This window comes from Dermacentor albipictus, chromosome 8 (assembly GCF_038994185.2).
Source record: "Dermacentor albipictus isolate Rhodes 1998 colony chromosome 8, USDA_Dalb.pri_finalv2, whole genome shotgun sequence".
NCBI classification, from domain to species: Eukaryota; Metazoa; Arthropoda; class Arachnida; order Ixodida; family Ixodidae; genus Dermacentor; species Dermacentor albipictus.
The window spans coordinates 82,477,492-82,499,814 of NC_091828.1; the positions used below are offsets into that span (position 1 = coordinate 82,477,492).

The window sequence follows — 22,323 nt, forward strand, 5'->3', positions numbered from 1 at the left end:
CATATTACGAGAGCTCAACCCAGCTCCTCAGGCGCGGCGGTGTCGCCATGAAACCACGTGACACCGTGACGTCACGAAAGAGGAGAAGTGGCTTTGGCTCAACTCTTGCAAGACGGGCTGGGTGGGAATCGAACCAGGGTCTCCGGAGTGTGGGACGGAGACGCTACCACTGAGCCACGAGTACGATGCTTCAAAGCGGTACAAAAGCGCCTCTAGTGAATGCGGTGTTGCCTTAGAAACGAGCTGTTTCTAAGGCGTGCGTCTCTTGCTCAGGCGCACATTTCGTTGCCGCGCCGAACGCTGCTTTGCTCGACGCTCACCGCGTCCATTGCGGGGCGCGTAGTCGCTGCCCTGTAGCCCACTGTCTTACACCCCTTGGCGGGTCGACGGGAACGCTGTCGCATTCCACTCTTGAAGGCGAAGCAGTAATGCATGAGTTGTTTCTTCGTCTAGCCGAACCAAATATAGCCAAGCAACAGCAGTTCACCAGGCTAATCAGTGGTTCAACAACTAAAATAAAGGCTAGTATGCTTCGCTTCCTGGGCTTAACCTTACCTAAGCCACAGCCATTTTTACATATGGCTCATCTACACCCTGATTCCGTAATGCCTCCATGACTGCTGAGGTTTCGACAGAATCAAATGCTTTCTCGTAATCAATGAAAGCTATATATAATGGTTGGTTATATTCCGCACATTTCTCTATCACCTGATTGACAGTGTGAATATGATCTATTGTTGAGTAGCCTTTACGGAATCCTGCCTGGTCCTTTGCTTGACAGAAGTCTAAGGTGTGTCTGATTCTATTTGCGATTACCTTAGTAAATAGTTTGTAGGCAACGGACAGTAAGCTGACTGGTCTATAATTTTTCAAGTCTTTGGCGTCCCCTTTCTTATGAATTAGGATTATGTTAGCATTCTTCCAAGATTCCGGTACGCTCGACGTTATGAGGCATTGCGTATACAGGGTGGCCAGTTTCTCTAGAACAATCTGCCCACCATCCTTCAACAAATCTGCTGTTACCTGATCCTCCCCAGCTGCCTTCCCCCTTTGCATATCTCCCAAGGCTTTCTTTACTTCTTCCGGCGTTACCTGTGGGATTTCGAATTCCTCTAGACTATTTTCTCTTCCATTATCGTCGTGGGTGGCACTGGTACTGTACAAATCTCTATAGAACTCCTCAGCCACTTGTACTATCTCATCCATATTAGTAATGATATTGCCGGCTTTGTCTCTTAACGCATACATCTGATTCTTGCCAATTCCTAGTTTCTTCTTCACTGTTTTTAGGCTTCCTCCGTTCCTGAGAGCATGTTCAATTCTATCCATATTATACTTCCTTATGTCAGCTGTCTTACGCTTGTTGATTAACTTCGAAAGTTCTGCCAGTTCTATTCTAGCTGTAGGGTTAGAGGCTTTCATATGGGGGGTATGCACTTTTTTATGGGGGGTATGCACTCTTAAAACGGTTGCACCCTTTGGGGTGTACATTTGTCCCACAACAATAATCATCGTCTGCCTTGCTTGTGGTTCCTTTCCTGAAAACTCGGCGCTCGCTACTTTCCTGTCGAGAATGCTGCGTCATACTGATAACGCGCATGCCGTTCGTGACTGGGAAGTACCGGGCTCGCAGCGTTAAAGAAAGGAAACGCGGGCAACACGGATGACGATTATAGTTGTGGGACAAGATACGCCCCAAAGGGTGTAAATTTTTCTAAGAGTGTGAGCCATTGATGATGATAGTCTTTGTACATTTCGTGTCGTCGACAAGTTTTCGCTCGAGGACTGCGAAGCTCGACAGAACGATAAGACATATAAGGCTTCCGCCTTAATAAACCACTTATTTGCTAAGTGGTAATGTTTCCATTCGTTCACTGGTGGAACACGGCTGGGTTTCCCCGGAAACGAACGATGACATTATATGGCGGTTTTGTAGAGCTCGGTGGGATTTATACAGGCGCAAAGACGAAGACGTCAGCACGCGCTCCCGCTCCCGCGTGCTCACGTGACCACGAGGGTTCACCTGTTTCCTTCGAGAAAGACGGAACGCGACATAGAACATGCGGGTCTTCGGCAGAGGTCCGAGCGCCGTCGCCTTGAAGGAGGACGACAACGCCACCAGCCGCAGCCACCTGGGCGGTTCCTCGCCCGATGTGCCCCTGCCGACGGTGGTCACTATCTCAAGTGGCTACCGGGTAAGTGGTCGCAACGATACCGCTGTTGCCGTCGTGTAACAAGTAGTTATCGCTCCGCCTCCGCTACGTAAGTGTCGTATCGCCGACCCCGACGACGGAGGCGCCAACCGGCGGAGAGGAATCCCCATGAGCGATCGCTTTCAGAGATACGATCAGTTTTTCACGAGATTCCGCGTGACTCGGCACCGGACGTGTCGAAGCAGACGGCTGACAACGTTAATCGTGGCAATACGCGAAAAAAGCTAGCTTTGCGCACGGCGCCAGAGACGCTCTCGGGCCGCCGACGCGTCCGGTGCCGAGTAACGCGAGATCTCGCGTTACTGATCGCATTCCCGAAAGTCATCGCTCGAGAATACCGCCCCAGGTCGCCAATTTTTCGGAATGTGGCGCACTATATAGAGGCATCTTCGGTTATCGGTCCCTGACTGCCCCAGTCCAGTGACTCAAGGGTACTGCTGCATGAAAAAAAATCTAACAAAATGAAACCAAAAAGTGCCAATAAGCCGAGTACGATTTTCACACGAGTCAAATTTATTTAAGGAAACTTTAGCGGACTTTTTAGATCTTAGCGCCGTAGTTCCAAATAACCCGCCGTGGTTGCTCAGTGGCTATGGTGTTGGGCTGCTGAGCACGAGGTCGCGGGATCGAATCCCGGCCTTGGCGGCCGCATTTCGATGGGGGCGAAATGCGAAAACACCCGTGTACGTAGATTTAGGTGCACGTTAAAGAACCCCAGGTGGTCGAAATTTCCGGAGTCCCCCACTGCGGTGTGCCTCATAATCAGAAAGTGGTTTTGGCAAGTAAAACCCCATAATTTAATTTAATTTTTTAGTTCCAAATAATTTACTCCTAAGGTACATCAACGTACAAACAACCTACAGCAACAGGCCTGCATAAAACAAAACACACAAATTCGCTCCCGCCAGAACTCGCAGAGATAGCCTGTGCAGGACACTTTGAAACGTACATATTTGACTTTCTGGTTTGCTGCAAAGAGCTGCTTCTGTTTGGTTTTATTACTTGCAAGAATTCATCACAGCTGTATTTGATATTATGGCGTATAGATAACTCTGCTTTTACCACTGAACAACTTGGCTTGTTTCTTAGTAGCTTGATTTAGTAGCCAATCACGACCGAGAAATTCGATCCGGATGGGGCTCGATCGCGATCAAAAGTGCGCCGTGTGACATGCGTATAACCAATTCGTTTTTTTGAATTCATGACCGCATACAGGTCAGTTGGTTCTAGACGGCTCTTTACGAAAGCTAGAATAGAGGAACTAAATATACAGTTAAAAACATAGCTGAAAGACATGCATACATGTGCAGATTTAGGGGAGAATCAGGAAACCGGCAACGCAGTTGTGGGTTTCCAGGCAACTGCATGGGTTTTCCGGTTCGATGAGGTCGAACGTGCACCCGGCTCCGCAAGGAAAAAAAAAACGGCTGTGGAAAACCGTTCAGGCAGGTGGCAACGCCAGGTATCCCACACACGCACAGTGTTGTTGGAGCTGTCGACGATGTCAATACATTTTAGAGAGCTTGAGCTTGTCCGGAAATGTAGGCATGCAATGGGATGATTGCAAGTGGGACGCCCCGTCGAACAGCAGCAATTTCAACGCTATCTGGCGACGTTGAGTTCAACCAGAATGTACCAAATTTTTATTGCGATTATGGTTGCTCCCAGATGTGGCTCCGCGTCCGGGATAGACATGACACGTCTACTGTGGACGTAGCAGGACACGGCTCCACCTAGCAGCAGCATCTCCAGTCTAGGGTGCCTCGATTGCCAGCGCTGCTAAAAACGGCGGTGGCATCGAGGCACCCTAACGGATGGATGGATGGATTCCATCCATCCATGTATGTATGTACGTATGTATGTATGTATGTACGTACGTACGTGCATATGTATGTATGTATGTATGTATGTATGTATGTATGTATGTATGTATGTATGTATGTATGTATGTATGTATGTATGTATGTATGTATGTATGTGTGTATGTATGTATGTATGTATGTATGTATGTGTGTAAGTGTGTATGTATGTATGCGTGTATGTATGTATGTATGTATGTATGTATGTATGTATGTATGTATGTATGTATGTATGTATGTATGTATGTATGTATGTATGTATGTGTGTATGTATGTATGTATGTGTGTAAGTGTGTATGTATGTATGTATGTATGTATGTATGTATGTATGTATGTATGTATGTATGTATGCATGCATGCATGTATGTATGTATGTATGTATGTTTGTATGTATGTTTGTATGTATGTATGTATGTATGTATGTATGTATGTATGTATGTATGTATGTATGTATGTATGTATGTATGTATGTATGTATGTATGTTATGTGCGTCCCCTTTTGAACGGGGCGGTGGCTTTCGCCACCAAGCTCTTGGTATTTTATTGCCTAATGTCTTATCTATGTTAAAAAGGCAGAAATGAAAAGGGGAAAACACGATGAATTCCCATTACCACATTTTCTGACCCCCTATAGAGAAATTTCTTTTTGTAAGTTTCCCTTTTTTGTAGTTTGCCTACTTTTCTTCCACCGATCTTCCAATCGCCTCTTACTAATCTCTACTGCGGACATGCTTACTTTCCCCCTGCTATCGCTGAAACCAAGGTATTCAAGGAGTCCAGTGACGCCTTAATTGACCGCTGGGCAGAAATCTTCACATTCTAATACAACACGCTCCATCGTTTCCCTATAGCTTTAAGGCAGCAAGCACATGCTTCTTCGTTCTTTTATCTGGCTTTATAGGTGCGTGTTCTAAGGCATCCTGACTCGCTTCGAAAAGTAATGAGCTTCCCTTTCAGTTATCGTAACTTGTTTATTTCCTTATTTCGTTTTTTCCCTCTTAAGTAGTTACTCATGGCAGGTTTCTTTTCCATTGCCGCCTCCCATGAGATTATTTCAGCCTCTCTGACTTTACGCTTGACGTTCATTGTTGCTGTGTTGCTCACCCTGCAGGCCGCATACTTCCTGGTACGTTTCCATGCTCTTTACCTCCACTGTGAATCAATGTTTTCTCTGTACAAGTACTTCAACACTCTCGCAGCCCATTTACTCTCTTCCATATCCCTCAGTCATTCTTCATAATCAATTTGACTCTGAGCTCCCTTCACTTCAAAACTTGTCCAGCCCATATCACCATGCACAGCTTCATAAGAAGTCTTCCCGTGAGCGCCCAATGCGAAGTGCCCCACTGACTTTTGGTGCCCATCGAGTCCTGCTTGTGCCCCTGATTTTAAGCGAACATCCGAATTTCCAAAAGTAAGTCCCGGAACCATTACACCTTTCCACATACCCCGGACAACCTCGTACCTATTGTATCCCCATAGCGTTCTGTGCTTTTATGGCTGGATTTCTATTGCCTTTTAGGGTTATTGCTTTTTTCTGTGTTTACATCTGTTGCGTTCGTTTGTCCATATACCGAGGTATTTCCTGGACCTGCATTGCCACTCTCTGCTCACTGTTTTCATTGAATATTAAAACACCTGATTTTCTAACACTAAATTTCAAACATAAATTCTCGCCTTCCTTCCAACAGATATTAGCCAGACGTTCTCCGCCCTCTGCGAGCGACCTCTTACGAGGAGTGGACCATGCAGACCGGCGCGTCAGGCCAAGGGACAGCCTGCTGGCTCTTCCTTCTTACGAGCAGCATTAACCATTACAGTGACAAAAGGGTTGCCAATTAAGGGAAGGGAAGCGCAGTCGAAGACGGCAGAAACTTAGGTCGGTTGAAGAAATGAGGAAATTTGCAGGCGCAAGGTTGGAATAAGCTATAAACGCAAAACAGGTGTGATTGGAGATCGCTGGTAGAGGGCTTAGGTCGTCCTGCAGTACACATAAGAGTCGGCTAACGATTACGACGCTGATGGTTACATATTCTGCACGTTTTCCGCCGCGCGCGCACGCAGCGCTTCCTGCCGTGCATTTCCGGTCCGTTCGCCGTCTTCTCCAAGTTGCGGCGGGGCCACCCGAGCCTGCTTCCGTGCGCCATGTGCATGGCCGTCGCCTGCGTCGGGCTGACGCTTGCCTTCGTGCTCATGCGCCAGCAGGTGAGGCTGGACGCCGCGGGTCTCGCATCAACCCGCACCTGCGGCACCGAGGACTGCCGCGAGCAGGCCGCCAGGCTCGCCAGGCGCATCGACGCCGACCGGGAGCCCTGCGACGACCTCTACGCGTTCACGTGCGGTGGCGCTGCAGTCGACGCGGCGAGGAAGGGACAGTGAGTGCAGCGCCCCCTATGTTGACCTTCACGCGCGCCTCGAGCTTTTTCCGTGTCGAGACTCTTTCGCTTCGAGAGAGCCTCCGGTTAGGCTGGATGTATGGCTGGTACTTCGTATATCTTGAACGGAAACTTTAGCCGTTCTAAGTGACATATGCTATTCTAAGTAATTTTGCTATTTGCCGGGCCGTGGTTTCGCTGTCCGGTCTGTCATGAAGGTGGTTGCACCCTGACACGAGAATATACGTTAAATCACACACAATCCGTAAAATAACGAGAGGGAGAGAAAAGAGTGAGAAAGGTTAGCTCTCGTGGAAGTTTCGTTCCCTGTAATTAAAGACGGCCAACAGCGGCATTCGATGAATGTTGACGGTTAAGGAACCTCATTATAAAGAACTGAATAATATAACGGAGTATTCGCATTTGCCCTCGAAGTTCCCACAGAAACCTGCGTATTTAAAACGTCGTTCTAACGGAACAAAAAATATCCTTTACATGGATAGTAACAGAGCATTTTCAGTTCAGAACAAAGGGTTACACGGATCATTCTGCATCGATTTTGAGGCCGAAATGAGGCGGCCCGGGACGCTCTTTTGCAAGTCCTTCAAATAGGCAGTTCAAAATTACCGCGAGTTCAAACCGGCATCTCTGCCGATTTATCATGTAAATGGATGTATCGATGGCCTCGCTCCTCGGAATGCGGCCACCATAGCCGGCGTAGAACTCGTGACCTCCACCTCAGCAGCGTAATTAACGCCATAGCCCCTGGGGCACCGCGGCAGATAACCCAGTCAATGCTTGGCATTAAGATATAAGTAACCTCTAATACAGCGCAAGTCAAAATACTCTTTTCTCACGAAAAACGCGACTGGTAAAGCACAGTAGGGAATGGTTTCTCGTGTCTTCTCAGGGGCGCGCATGCGCGTAAGGTTACTTCCACGTCGCCTCACGCGCTTTATTGGGGCGGCGCCTCTGCGGAGTTACCACTTTCTGACCGAGGAAACTAGGGCGCCATTTCCCCATATAGGAATGCGCACGGTTTTCTTTCTGCGCAGCCTGTTGGCGCCGTACTTGGAAAGTGTGAACGGCATGATTCAACGCGGCCTGGTACCGGAGGAGCGCAACAGTTCCAGCGCAGCGTACAAGGCCTTCTCCGCCTTCAACGCCTGCCTCACGAGTCCCACGGGCGTTGGCGTCGTCCAGCCTTTCGCGGAGTTCATGAGCGCGCGAAAGATACCGTGGCCCCGGAGCCCTCCCGAAGACGCGGATCCGCTGGACGTGCTCGTCGACCTGGCCGTCAACTGGAGGGTGCCGCTGCTGTTCGACGTGCGCGTCGTCTACACCAACCTCGACAACCCGCTGGTGGTCGCCGTCGACGAGATGGGCTACGTAACCACGCTCCGCATGGAGCAGCTGTCCGCTTGCGGCGAAAGCGGCGGCGAGTACGACGAAATGCTGCGCAGCGTAGCCGGGTTCCTCCGGCAAGACGCGCTGCTCTCTGACGAGGAGCGCCTCGAGCTTCGACTGGACGAGACGTCGGTCAGGACCAACGTCACGTCGACCGTCCGGATCGAGGAAGATGAAGAAGAAGGCGACGTGTTCGTCGCTTCCCTGAACGACAGCGTGCCCTCCTCGGAGATCGGTCGGACCTGGCTGACCCTCTTGCAGCGCCACCTGGGCTCCGACGTCCAGCTGTCGCCCGCGACGAAGCTCCAAGCTCACAGCGAGCGACACTTCTACGAAATCCTCGCCCTGTTGGAGACGTTGCCACGCGAGAGACTGCTGAACGTCATCGGCTGGACGTTCGCCTACTCGTACCTGTGGATCATCAACCCGGACCTGGACCACTTCTGGCCCGGCAAGGAGTGCGACGTCTTCTACAGGCACGCGGCCTGCTTCCTGACCGTCCAGGAGTCGTTCGGCACGGTGCTGGTGGCGCCGCAGTTCCTCGCGTACTTCCAGCAGGCCGACAGGCAACGACTCTTCACCATGCTCGACGCCACCACGCAGCTCTTGGCGCGAACCGTGCGGACTTCGAGGAGCTTGGGGGACGCCACCAAGCGGTGGGCCGTCGAGAAGATCCTGGAGAAGACCCGTCGTCAACTGTGGCCGCCGGAGCCGTTCTTCCACACGCAGCTGCTGGACGAGCTGTACGAGAGGTTTCCCGCGACGCCGACGACCTTCTACGAGTCCTGGTTCGAGTCGCGGAGGGCCGTGCGCAGGATGTTTAAGAACAGCTACTACAGCCGCCTGATGACCGGCAACGTGAGGTGGCTAGCCGGAGAGGTGCGCTACTCGTACGCCGGCAGCCTGCTCGAAGTCGGCCTCTCGGCTCTGTTCCCGCCGTCCTACTACCATCACGACACGGACGCGTTGGCCTACAGCGGCCTGGGTTTCCAGCTCGCCAGGGCGCTGGTCAGAGCTGTGGACCAGCGTGGCCGCACCGTCGACGCCACCGCAGTCACGGAGGAGGTGTGGACGCAGGTGGAGAAGTGCCGTATAGAATCGGCCAACACCAGCCACGAGAGGGACGCCGTGGCTCGCCTGTTCGCCCTGGAACTCGCCCTGGCGGCCCTCGGGGAGAACGTCGAGCTGGACCGGCTGGACAGGCTCGAGGGTCTCGAGCGGTTGACGGGATCGCAGATCTTCTACGTCAACTTCTGCGCCAACTTCTGCGACCATCCGCGTGGCGCGGAGCTGTGCAACGTAGCGATGAACGCGAGCAGATATGGCGACGTCTTTGAGTGCCCAGGAACGCCGTCGCCCGGCACGGACCGACGACGGTGTCTCGTCGTTTGAGATGTACTAATCGTTTTGTTGATTCGGATCGGGAACGTGGCAACCCCTTCAAATAAAAGAAAAAAGATATCGTGCAGAAACCACCTACGATGATTGTCAATATCGGCGAATAGGCGAATGGTTCTAGAACGATGTTTTAAAGGAATGATGCGCTTGAGGATGTATGATTTATTCCGGTGGGCATATTTAGGTAGCGTTTGTTATTTCATTGCTTAATGCCGGAGAGAACGCAGCCATTAACCAGCACATTTGACCCGGTACTATAGTGGCTGTACAATAAGTCGATTCGTCAAGTGTGTGTCGTCTCCTGTGGCGTGAGTGCCGACGAGGAAGACCCTCCCGCTGCCTCCTTATGGGGTGAAGATGGTGTGAAAGGGGGGCTGTCATTCCTGAATGCTCCACCTAAGCATAAGCCGTGTTCTCTGCGGGGAAGCAGAGTGATGAAGATAGTTTATAACAAGGCAGTCATCCTTGCGTAGACAGTAAAAGAAACATAATATTAAATGTACCTAAGTAAAGGGTCGACATCAAGAATGAGTAAAATAAATTTCGAGCAATAATAATAACAGTACTGTGAATTTGTGTTTTTGGTGTGTGAATTTTCGAATTTGATCATTTATTGCAGGAGAAATAGCTTAGTCATAGAAAATGATAAATAGTAATAAGGTACTCTCTTTGTGTTGCATAGCCAATTAGCTAGGCAGACGTTGCTGTGGCTGTATCCTAATGCCAATGCTCCAAGTGAACGTAGAACAGCACTGCACAAAGGCAGTCCCAGGTTACGAAGCGGAATTTCTAAACATCGTTTTCGCTGAGTAGAAAACCGCCGACGGGATAGTAAAAAGTGTTCCATTGATTCCGGCTCATTGCAGAGGTAACAAAGGAGATACCGCCAGTAAATGTTAAGTGGTAGATTACGGCAACGGCAGTCTTGTCAATGATACTTCGAATTGCCTGTTAGGACACCATTGTCGGTTCCAAGAATAATTTAGATGGTTAGAGTCTGTGGATATTTTACGAATAAGAGGCTTTCTTTTGTTACCCGCCGTGTTTGCTCGTTGGCTGTGGTGTTGGGCTGCTGAGCACGAGGTCGCGGGATCGAATCGCGGCCACGGGGGCCGCATTTCGATGGGGGCCAAATGCGAGAGCACCCGCGGGCTTAGGCTTAGGGGCGCGTTAAAGAAACCCAGGTGGTCAAAATTTTCGGAGTGCTGCACTGCGGCGTGCCTCATAATTAGAAAGTGGTTTTGGCACGTGATCGAAACCCCATAACTTATTTATTTTTTGTCTTCGGGCAAAGGAAACTGGCAATATTTGTTTGCAGTGATGTGCGCAGTTGCCGGCAGCACAGATATCACAAGACCTGTTAAAGAAGGTCGTGCTAGAGAATCGGCTATTCCGTTAATATGGATGTCTCGGTGGCCTGGTATACCCATACTAAATGAACTAAAGTGGAGCGTAACTGATGTGTAAAACGTGGGCAAAGCTGTCGAATTTATAGACGTGTTAAGAGCGCCGCATACAGAACAAGATTATGTGAGAATAACAACTTTCTCTAACATGAAGGGGTAAGTATTGCCAATCAAGTATTGACAAAAAAGAAGTCGTGTCGCATGGCGGCAGTTACAAACTAGGACGTATCCGAATCCTGCTCTCTCGCACATCATATGTCCGGATATATCTCAAACGGACGAATGCAACACATGTGAATCCAGATCCACTCTGGAGCATATATTATGGGAATGCCGAGGGTTACGTAACACTAACGGGAACGCAGCCTCTAGCAACAGCCTTCGCACGCGCTGGGAGGCCGCGCTGCTCAGCCCCGCCCTCGAGGATCAACTGTGGACCGTCCTGCGGGACGAGGATGCCGCCAGGAGCCGCGAACTCCTGGCCCTCACCTATAGAGCGGGGCCTCTGGCCCTGCCCACCAACTCGCAGGACACACAACAAAGTTGTTTGCTCCTCCTCAAGAACTATTGTCAGGAGTTCGGCCTGAAAAAGTTGGTGTATAATCTGGCAGGCGAAGTGAATAAGATGAATCGAGGGATGGTGAGTAGATACCCACGCTTGCCTTTCCTTCACACGAAGAAGCATCAGTCGCTATTACATTTACTGGGAAATGGTCCAAATAGTCTATAGTCGGATACAACTTTAGAAAAAAGGGGAGGCCCCGCCCATATGACCGAAGCGGCGAAGTCACCGGCCGTCCGGCGCATGACGTCGGTCCAGAGTGCGCGCCCATTGGTGGATGCTCGTGTGCATCCGCCTCGGAGGAGTAAACGCCCCCTTTTTTCTAAAGTTGTATCCGACTATATATAGCAACAGGGCACTGAAATACATTGAAGGCGAAAGTCCAGCTTGCCTACTTGCCACTTGCCGCGTGCACGTACGCAACCGACTTGCTGTCCACCGAATCGAAGCGTTTTATCAGAGCTTCTGCTCGCTTTTCCCTCCTCTCCGTGTTGAATATGGCATGCATTGATCGAGGGGGGGGGGGAGGAAGAACGATTAGATTTTCTCAGCAGTCCAGCGGGATGTTTGTCTGGCCCCGTAGTCCCGTATCTGTTTGCAGGCCTGCCATTTCGAGGATAGTTCTGCCCGAGGTCGTTCCGCTTAATCTTTCGAGCTGTGAAATTTGACAGCCTCCGCTATTTCGTCCCAGGTATTGCGCACTCCCATAGAGAGGAGCTTCTCTGTGGAGGTGCTAATTGGTAAGCCTAAGGCCTTCTTTATGCGCCGTCGAATGAGCGAGTCGAGTTTTCTGCTGTCCTCTGACCTCATGTTTAAGAAAGGCGTGGCTAGAGAAATGATGATGACGTTTATTGCCATCCCCTTTGACACATGGCGGGAACAAATGATCCCTTAGTCTGACTGATTGAATCAAGTTTTACTACATCTATCGCTATCTAGCCGTTTGTATATCTCCATCTCGATCTTAACTTCTGTATGCCTAAAACCTCGATCAATTATACTGTACCATCACCTACAATTGCAACGACTCCGGTTCTATCAAAGTCTTACTTGCTTTCCCTCCACCGATACCTTAATCGCCTCTTACTTGTCTGGACTGCTGACCAGTTAATCCTTCCACCTTCTTTGAATGAAGACCCGTAGGTTGTGCGGGTCTTGCCCAGCGAGACCCGCACAACCTACGGCACTCGCTGGGCGAATGTCTTGGCATTACGTTGCGATTTGCCGAGTCGATTCTATAGGCTTTTTTTGCAGGGCACGCATGCCTCATCCTGTGGCGCATGTTTGCCCCGGTATGTCTCTGTCCTCGGGAAGCCAGCTCGGGCCTCAAATAGCAAGGCACGTGTACTCCCATTTGCGCTATCGAATAGATCATGCTTCCTGATTTGTTTTCATGCCTTTTCGTAAATCTCCGTGGTCTTTTGTTTGTTTGTTTGCTTGTTTGTTTCCATCCATTGCATCAGATTTGCCGTCTCTGGTGTTGCTGAGCAGCAGCGACACCATACGCACCACATCACGAGGCCCATATACCCATTCCGAGGAATTGGCCAAGAACGCGCATCGGTAAACGTTGGCGAATAGAGCAGCGGCAAGCGCTTAATTTGGTTTTACGCTGATATCACTGCACACGTAGGCACACCGCGCGTTCCCAGGGAAAGTCCAGCGGTGCCGGCTGAATGCTTGCGTGAGGGCTGCATGTTTGCACCTTTTGGAGCCAGAGAACGAAAAATTCATGGGGTATATAATGTTATCCTTATAAGACGACTTGAAGGCGAAAGTTCAAGTGCCGATGCATTAAACACGTACACGTGACGTACACATCCCCCGTAATTCGCTTAGTCGATCAACTTCGCTTAGTCATTCCTCCTAATTCGCTTACTCATCCTCTTGATTCGATTAGTCTAATTCTCTTACATCCTCTTAATTCGCTTAGTCATTTTAAATCGCCTAGTGATCAATCTTAATTAGATTGCCTTTAACTCTCCAGAATCGTCCACTTAATTTGCCCTACCATCAGTCTTAATTTGCTCTGTCATCCACCTTTATCATCCATCTTGCTTTCCTACGAGGGTATGAGTCATTGATGATGATAGTAGTACCTATCGTGTCATCGACGCGTTTTCGCTCAAGGACTTTGAAGGTCGACTGAACCATGGGCCATATAAGGCCCATAAAAAACACTTAATTGCGAACTGGTAAAGTTTTCATTCGTTCACTCGTGGAACACGGCCGGGTTTCCCCGGAAACGAACGATGACATTGTATGGCGGTTTTGTAGAGCTCGGTGGGATTTATACAGGCGCAAAGACGAAGACGTCAGCACGCGCTCCCGCTCCCGCGTGCTCACGTGACCACGAGGGTTCACCTGTTTCCTTCGAGAAAGACGGAACGCGACATAGAACATGCGGGTCTTCGGCAGAGGTCCGAGCGCCGTCGCCTTGAAGGAGGACGACAACGCCACTAGCCGCAGCCACCTGGGCGGTTCCTCGCCCGATGTGCCCCTGCCGACGGTGGTCACTATCTCAAGCGGCTACCGGGTAAGTGGTCGCAACGATACCGCTGTTGCCGTCGTGTAACAAGTAGTTATCGCTCCGCCTCCGCTACGTAAGTGTCGTATCGCCGACCCCGACGACGGAGGCGCCAACCGGCGGAGAGGAATCCCCATGAGCGATCGCTTTCAGAGATACGATCAGTTTTTCACGAGATTCCGCGAGACTCGGCACCGGATGTGTCGAAGCAGACGGCTGACAGCGTTAATTGTTCCACTGCGCGAAGAAAGCGAGCATGGCGCACGGCGCCAGAAACGCTCTCGGTCCGCCGACGCGTCCGGTGCCGAGTAACGCGAAATCTCGCAAAACTGATCGTATCTCAGAAAGCGATCGCTCCAGAATACCGCCCCAAGTCACCAATTTTTCGGAATGTGGCGCACTATATAGAGGTATCTTCGGTTATTCGTTCTTAACTGTCCCGGTCTCAAGGAATCAAAGGTACTGCTGCATCAAAAAAAAAAAATGCAAACAAAACGAAACAAAACAAAAGACGTGGAGGAAAGCCGACGACGAATTTTGAACGAGTCAACGTTTATGAAGGAAACTTATTTAATGACAGAAAATTTGGCGCACTTTTAAGATGTTCGTGCTGTAGTTGCAGATTTATTCGCAAGGCATGTCTGCAATCAAACCGGCAATTCCTACAAAGAACGCCCGCTAAAACGCGCAGAAATATTCAATGCAGGGCGCTTTTAAACGCATATAGTTGCCATTCTAGTTTCCTGTTGTAAGAGCTGCTTTTCGTATGTTTCGTTAACGCGATAGCGTTAGGGGCCCCGTGTCGTAGAATATCCGGTGTCGCACGTCGTTTCAGCAAAAAAGATTTTCGAACCACCCATAACCACGCCCTCCATGCGGTGCAAGGCAATTTGTGAACTACTTGAAATCTCAAGCTAAAATACGTAGAAAAATCGCGAAGTACTACTTACACACCGCCTACAGACACGATGGCGTTGGATTGTAATTTGACTATACAAGAAAACAATTCTGTTTCGCGAGTACTAAAAAAAACCCGTTTTCGAGCGTTTCTACCATTCATAGACCAGCCATGGCGTCCACAATTTGCGCGCGCAAGTGGTAGAATGGAGAAAATTGAAAATTAGACTTTTCGAGAGTGTGAATAAAGGAATGGAACATACAGCTGAAAACATAGCTGAAAGACATGCATGCATGTGCTGTCTTAGGGGAGAACCGGAAAACCGGCAACTCGGGTGCCTGTGTGGGGTCGAACCGGTAGCCGGTTCCATGAGGGAAAAACCGACTGTGCCGGTGGAAAAAGGGCCAGCCAGGTGCAACACATGCACGTACGCACAGTGTTGTTGGACTTGTGGAAGATGTCACTACGTTTCAGAGAGCTTTAGCTTGGTCCGGAAACGTAGGCGTGCAATGGGATGATTGCAAATGGCACCCCCCCCCCTTTGAACAGCAGCAATTTGGACGCCATCTGGTGACGTTGAGTTCAACCGGAAGGTACAAATCTTTATTGCGATAATGGCTGCCCCCAACTGTAGCTCCGCGTCCGGGATAGACACGACGCATCTACTATGGATATGCCAGGCCATGGTTGCACCCAGCAGCAGCTTACTCCACCTTCTGCGAGCAACCTCTTACGAGGAGTGGACCAGACCGGCTCGACGGGCCAAGGGACACTCTGCTGGCTCTTGTGACTTACGAGCAGGAAGCCGGCATCCTACCCCTACCTAATGTGACCCACCATTCCACTCGCCGTCGTCTTGTTTGCGAGTCAGCTCGTGTCATTAACGTTTACCGCTACTATTTGAATCATGGGCACTGTTCTGTTCAACACGCATACGTTTACGGACAGGATGAAGCTCTCTAGTGTTACGAACGCTTTGCATTAAGGGTGTGCGAATAGTCGGAACATTCGAAGGACGAGTCAAATATTACCCTGTTCGGAGGAGGAAAAAACTTCATTGTGCGCCCTGCGAGTCTCGTACTTCAAATCAAACTGCCTCTATTCATAAAGAGCATGTTTCGTGTATTTTAAGAACGCAGACATTGTGCGATGAAGCATTAAATTGGAGCAAAAGTGCGATTTACCTCATGCCTGTGGCCATATTATGTACGTAAGACACGAACAGTTGCGTATTGGAGCAAGCTACATCACTCGGGGAGTGCGCATTCTATTTTTTTTTTTGGGGGGGGGGGGGGGGGTGAGTGACGGCTGGGGATGATGACGCTGTCGTTTGATACTCAACAAGCCCTGAAATATGCGAATAAACTGCTTATCTGCTCCGTTTGTGATTTTCCCAAACAGCACTTCATAAATGAAATGACAGGGACTTGTTAACGTTGTGAATGTGCTATAGGATAGGTAAGAATCTTTTTCTTTTGGCGTTGAAAACGGGTGTTCATATTATTCGAAACCTACTAGGAAAATATCCGATTGGATTCGCTTCCAGCACTATTCCATGTGCATTCGACCCGCTCTCAAAAGTGACCATTCACACACTCCTATATTGCGTGACCATATGTCTCCCGCGGGTAAGCGCGACGGAACGAAAAATGTTAGGCGTAGGAGACAGGAATAGAGTGCTGTAGACCAGATAGTAAACGGAGATAGCCGATGTTCGGACACAAAGACAAAAAAATGGCTGTGGCTTAGCTAAGGTTAAGCCCAGGATGCGAAGCATACTAGCCTTTATTTCAACGCGATAGCGTTAAGGAGCTCGCGTCGCAAAAAAGCCGGTGTCGTCGGCGTTGGCCGTGAGCGATAAATCCCAGCAGGCACTTCATGAATAAAAAACAACTTGCAAGATGGGCTGGGTGGGAATCGAACCAGGGTCTCCGGAGTGTGAGACGGAGACGTTACCACTGAGCCACGAGTTCCATAATAAAGCGGTACAAAAGCGCCTCTAGTGAACGCGGTGTTGCCTTAGAAACGAGCTGTTTCTAAGGCTCAGGCGTGCGTCGCTTGCTCAGGCGAACATTTCGTTGCCGCGCCGAACGCCGCGTTGCTCGACGTTCACCGCGTCCGATGCGGGGCACGTAGTCGCTGCGCCGTAGCCCATTGTCTTACACCCCTTGGCGGGTCGACGGGAACGCTGTCGCGTTACACTCTTGAAGGCGAAGCTTAAGCGTCCGCTTTGCAGCTGTTATGACGTCATATGGTAGCTACGCGGCCGCGCGCGGCGCAGCAAGGAAGAGCGTGGTTATGCGGCTAGTATGCTCCACATAAAAAAAATGCAGCGGATTCAAAGAATTAGAATCTAAAGTCAGCGAAGCTTTGTGTGAGCGCATAGAGAGTCGAAACACGAGTACAGGCACGCACACAAAAACACAAGCGCGGGCGCACGCAAATTATACCGAGCGTTTTGTTAAGCGAAATTGCTGACTACTAGCGAGTACGACGGACGCCTTGAACGCACCACGGATTCAGATGCGTATATGTACGTGGCGCTATTCGAACCCTGTATCCGCAAGACACGTTTACTTCCTCATTACCGTGCTGCCGCGGATGCGCGAACACGTGCTTTCTGGTTCTTTCTCTTTTTCTCCTCGCACGGCCGGCGGCGCGGAAGCGAGCGCCATGTGGTGGTTGCGCGAGGAACCCAGCGGCGCGCGTATACTCCACTGTGATAGGCTGGCTTATTGGGCAAGAGAACGAGCCAGGTCGCACTCCACTGTGATTGGTTTGCCTAGTGGGCAAAGGAAAAAGCCAGGCCTTACCACCCACGGTCACGAAACCCGGCGAGGTTCGCTGTTAAGAATGGAGCTGGGCAGGACGTATTGCGTATAGGGCAAATAAACGTTAGACAGTTGAACTTCCAAAACGGGTGCCTATTATGGGAAGGGATTCAGAGACGGCAAAAAAAATTGGTTGGTTAATGAAATCAGGAAATTTGCAGGCGCCAGTTGGAATTAAGGTAGCGCAAGCCGGGGGTAATTGGAGACCGCTGGGAGAGGCCTTCGATCGCCCTGCAGTGTACATGAGAGTCGGCTAACGATGACGCCGATGATAAGACCCGGTACGTTTTCCGCCGCGCGTGCGAGCAGCGCTTCCTGCCGTGCATTTCCGGTCCGTTCGCCGTCTTCTCCAAGCTGCGGCGACGCCACCCGAGCCTGCTTCCGTGCGCCATGTGCATGGCCGTCGCCTGCGTCGGGCTGACGCTCGCCTTCGTGCTCATGCGCCAGCAGGTGAGGCTGGACGCCGCGGGTCTCGCATCAACCCGCGCCTGCGGCACCGAGGACTGCCGCGAGCAGGCCGCCAGGCTCGCCAGGCGCATCGACGCCGACCGGGAGCCCTGCGACGACCTCTACGCGTACACGTGCGGTGGCGCTGCAGTCGACGCGGCGAGGAAGGGACAGTGAGTGGAGCGCCCCCTATATTGACCTTCACCCGCGCCTCTCAAGCTTTTTCGGTGCAGAGACTCTTTCGCTTCGAGAGAGCTTGTGGTTAGGCTGGATGTATAGTTGGTACTTGGTATAGTTGGAACGGAAACATTTCATGTTCTAAGTGACATTGATATTTGCTGTTTGCCGGGCCGCGGTTTCGCGGTGGTCCGGTCTGTCTTGATGAAGTTGCTTGCACCTTGACACGAGAATATTCATTAAATCACACACCAGTCGTAAAAAAACAGAGAGAGAGAGAGAGAGAGAGAGAGAGAGAAAGAAAATAATGAAAAAGATTAGCTCTCGTGGAAGTTTCGTTGCCTGTAATTTAACACGGCCAACAGCGGTATTCCACGAATGTCCACGGTTAAAAATCTCATTATAAAGAACTTACCAATATAACGAAGTGTTCGTATTTGCCCTCGAAGTTCCCACAGAAAGCCGTGCATTTAAAACTTCTTTTTAACGAAACAAACGGATATCCTTTAAATGGACGGTAACAGACCATTTTCAGTTCAGAATGAAGAGTTACATTGATCATCCTGCATCGATTTTGAGGCCTAAGTCTGGCGACCCGCGACGCTCTTTTGTAAGTCCTTCGATTCGGCAGTTCAAAACTACCGCGAGTTCAAACCGGCATTTCTGCCGATTCATCCTGTGAATGGATGCATGTATGACCTCGCTCCTCGGAATGCGGCCACCACAGCCGGCGTAGAACCCGTGACCTCCAGTTCAGCAGCGCCATTAACGCCATAGCCCCTGGGGCACCACGGCAGATCACCCAGTCAATGCTTCGCATTAAGATATAAGTAACCTCTAATACAACGCAAGTCAAAATACTCTTTTCTCACGAAAAACGCGACTGGTAAAGCACAGTAGGGAATGGTTTCTCGTGTCTTCTCAGTGGCGCGCATGCGCGTAAGGTTACTTGCACGTCGCCTCACGCGCTTTAATGGGGCGGCGCCTCTGCGGAGTTACCACTTTCTGACCGAGGAAACTAGGGCGCCATTTCCCCATATAGGTATGCGCACGGTTTTCTTTCTGCGCAGCCTGTTGACGCCGTACCTGGAAAGTGTGAACGGCATGATTCAACGTGGCCTGGTACCGGAGGAGCGCAACAGTTCTAGCGCAGCGTACAAGGCCTTCTCCGCCTTCAACGCCTGCCTCGCGAGTCCCACAGGCGTTGGCCTCGTCCAGCCTTTCGCGGAGTTCATGAGCGCGCGAAAGATACCGTGGCCCCGGAGCCCTCCCGAAGACGCGGATCCGCTGGACGTGCTCGTCGACCTGGCCGTCAACTGGAGGGTGCCGCTGCTGTTCGACGTGCGCTTCGTCTACACCAACCTCGACAACCCGCTGGTGGTCGCCGTCGACGAGATGGGCTACGTAACCACGCTCCGCATGGAGCAGCTGTCCGCTTGCGGCGAGAGCGTCGGCGAGTACGACGAAATGCTGCGCAGCGTCGCCGGGTACCTCCGGCAAGACGCGCTGCTCTCTGACGAGGAGCGCCTCGAGCTTCGACTGGACGAGACGTCGGTCAGGACCAACGTCACGTTGGCCGTCCGAATCGAGGAAGATGAAGAAGAAGGCGACGTGTTCGTCGCTTCTCTGAACGACAGCGTGTCCTCCACGCAGATCGGTCGGACCTGGCTGACCCTCTTGCAGCGCCACCTGGGCTCCGACGTCCAGCTGTCGCCCGCGACGAAGCTCCAAGCTCACAGCGAGCGACACTTCTACAAAATCCTCGCCCTGTTGGAGACGTTGCCACGCGAGAGACTGCTGAACGTCATCGGCTGGACGTTCGCCTACTCGTACCTGTGGATCATCAACCCGGACCTGGACCACTTCTGGCCCGGCAAGGAGTGCGACGTCTTCTACAGGCACGCGGCCTGCTTCCTGACCGTCCAGGAGTCGTTCGGCACGGTGCTGGTGGCGCCGCAGTTCCTCGCGTACTTCCAGCAAGCCGACAGGCAACGACTCTTCACCATACTCGACGCGAACACGCAGGTCTTGGCGCGAGCCGTGCGGACTTCGAGGAGCTTGGGGGACGCCACCAAGCGGTGGGCCGTCGAGAAGATCCTGGAGAGGACCCGTCGTCAACTGTGGCCGCCGGAGCCGTTCTTCCACACGCAGCTGCTGGACGAGCTGTACGAGAGGTATCCCGCGACGTCGACGACCTTCTACGAGTCCTGGTTCGAGTCGCGGAGGGCCGTGCGCAGGATGTTTAACAACAGTTACTACAGCCGCCTGATGACCGGCAACGTGAGGTGGCTAGCGGGAGAGGTGCGGTACTCGTACGCCGGCAGCCTGCTCGAAGTCGGCCTCTCGGCTCTGTTCCCGCCGTCCTACTACCATCACGACACGGACGCGTTGGCCTACAGCGGCCTGGGTTTCCAGCTCGCCAGGGCGCTGGTCAGAGCCGTGGACCAGCGCGGCCGCACCGTCGACGCCACCGCGGTCGCGGAGGAGGTGTGGACGCAGGTCGAGAAGTGCCGTCTGGACTCGGCCAACACCAGCCGCGAGAGGGACGCCGTGGCTCGACTGTTCGCCCTGGAAGTCGCCCTGGCGGCCCTCGGGGAGAACGTCGAGCTGGACCGGCTGGACAGGCTCGAGGGGCTCGAGCGGTTGACGGGTTTGCAAACCTTTTACGTCAGCTTCTGCGCCAACTTCTGCGACCATCCGCGTGGCGCGGAGCTGTGCAACGTAGCGATGAACGCGACCGGATATGGCGACGTCTTTGAGTGCCCAGGTGCGCCGTCGCCCGGTACGGACCGACGACGGTGTCTCGTCGTTTGAGATGTACTAATCGTTTTGGTGATTCGGATCGGGAACGTGGCAAGCCCTTCAAATAAAAGAAAAAAGATATCGTGCAGAAACCAGCGACGATCATTGTCAATATCGGCGAATAGACGAATGGTTCTGGAACGAAGTTTTAGAGGAATGATGCGCTTGAGGCTGTATGATTTAATGCGGTGGGCATATTTAGATTGCGTTTGTTATTTTATTGCTTAATGCCGGAGAGAACGCAGCCATTAACCAGTACATTTGACGTGGTAGCTAGTGGCTGTAGAATAAGTCGATTCGTCAAGTGTGTGTCGTTTCCTGTGGCGTGAGCGCCGACGAGGAAGACCTTCCCGCAGCCTCCTTATGGGGTGAAGATGGTGCGAAAGGAGGGCTATCATTCCTGAATGCTCCACCTAAGCATAAGCCGTGTTCCCTGCGGGGGAGCAGAGTGATGATGATGATGATAATAAATGAAATAAGATAGTTTATAACGAGGTAGTCATCCTTGCGTAGACAGGTAGAGTAACAGGAACTGAATATCAAAAGTACCTAGGTAAGGGTCGACATCAAGAATGAGTAGAAGCGGTAGAAACGACAAAAAAGTGACACAGAATTTCGAACAAAGGTACGAACGGATTATCTTCATCGGTGGTCATCGTGACGAAAGGTACGCGCACACATCTATTTTTATACATACTGTGAATTTGTGTGTTTGGTGTGTGAATTTTCTAATTTGATAATTCATTGCAGGAGAAATAGCTTAGTCATAGAAAATGATAAATAGTAACAAGGTATTCTCTGTGTGTTGCATAGCCAATTAGCTAGGCAGACGTTGCTGTGGCTGTATCCTAATGCCAATGCTCCAAGTGAACGTAGAACAGCACTGCACAAAGGCAGTCCCAGGTTACGAAGCGGAATTTACAAACATAGTTTTCGCTGAGTAGAAAACCTCCGACGGAATAGTAAAAAGTGATCCATTGATTCCGGCTCATTGCAGAGGAAGCATAAAGGGGATACCGCCAGTAAATGTTAAGTGGTGGATTACGGCAACGGCAGCCTTGTCAATTATACTTCGAATTGTCAGTTAGGACACCACTGTCGGTTCCAAGAATAATTTAGATGCATAAAGTCTGGAGATTGTACTAATAAGAGGCTTTTTTTTGTCACCCGCCGTGTTTTCTCATTGGCTATGGTGTTGGACTGCTAAGGACGAGGTCGCGGGATGGAATCCCGGCCACGGGGGCCGCTTTTCGAAGGGGGCGAAATGCGAAAACACTCGTGTGCTTAGATTTAGCGGCATGTTAAAAAAAACCCAGGTGGTTAAAATTTCCACAGTCCTCCACTACGGCATGCCTCTTAATCAAAAAGTTGTTTTGGCACGTAAAACCCCCATAATTTATTATTATTTTTTGCTTCGGTCA

General features: G+C 51.0%; 2 protein-coding genes across 2 annotated transcripts in view; both read left to right on the forward strand.

Moving 5' to 3' along the window:
- The first annotated feature begins 1,963 nt into the window (after positions 1-1,963).
- On the forward strand, positions 1,964-9,333 carry LOC135898638 (neprilysin-1-like). Its single transcript, XM_065427700.2, has 3 exons — positions 1,964-2,195; positions 6,137-6,447; positions 7,503-9,333. Exons 1-3 carry the CDS (start codon positions 2,061-2,063, stop codon positions 9,244-9,246), a joined length of 2,190 nt encoding a protein of 729 aa, XP_065283772.1. The 5' UTR covers positions 1,964-2,060; the 3' UTR covers positions 9,247-9,333.
- Positions 9,334-13,621: 4,288 nt separating this feature from the next.
- Positions 13,622-22,323, forward strand: part of LOC135898619 (membrane metallo-endopeptidase-like 1) — a 28,062-nt gene continuing 19,360 nt past the window's right edge. Inside the window, exons 1-3 of the mRNA XM_070524655.1 lie at positions 13,622-13,756; positions 17,786-18,096; positions 19,171-20,867. Coding sequence (XP_070380756.1) covers positions 13,622-13,756; positions 17,786-18,096; positions 19,171-20,867 — 2,143 coding nt within the window. The remainder of the gene's footprint in view (positions 13,757-17,785; positions 18,097-19,170; positions 20,868-22,323) is intronic.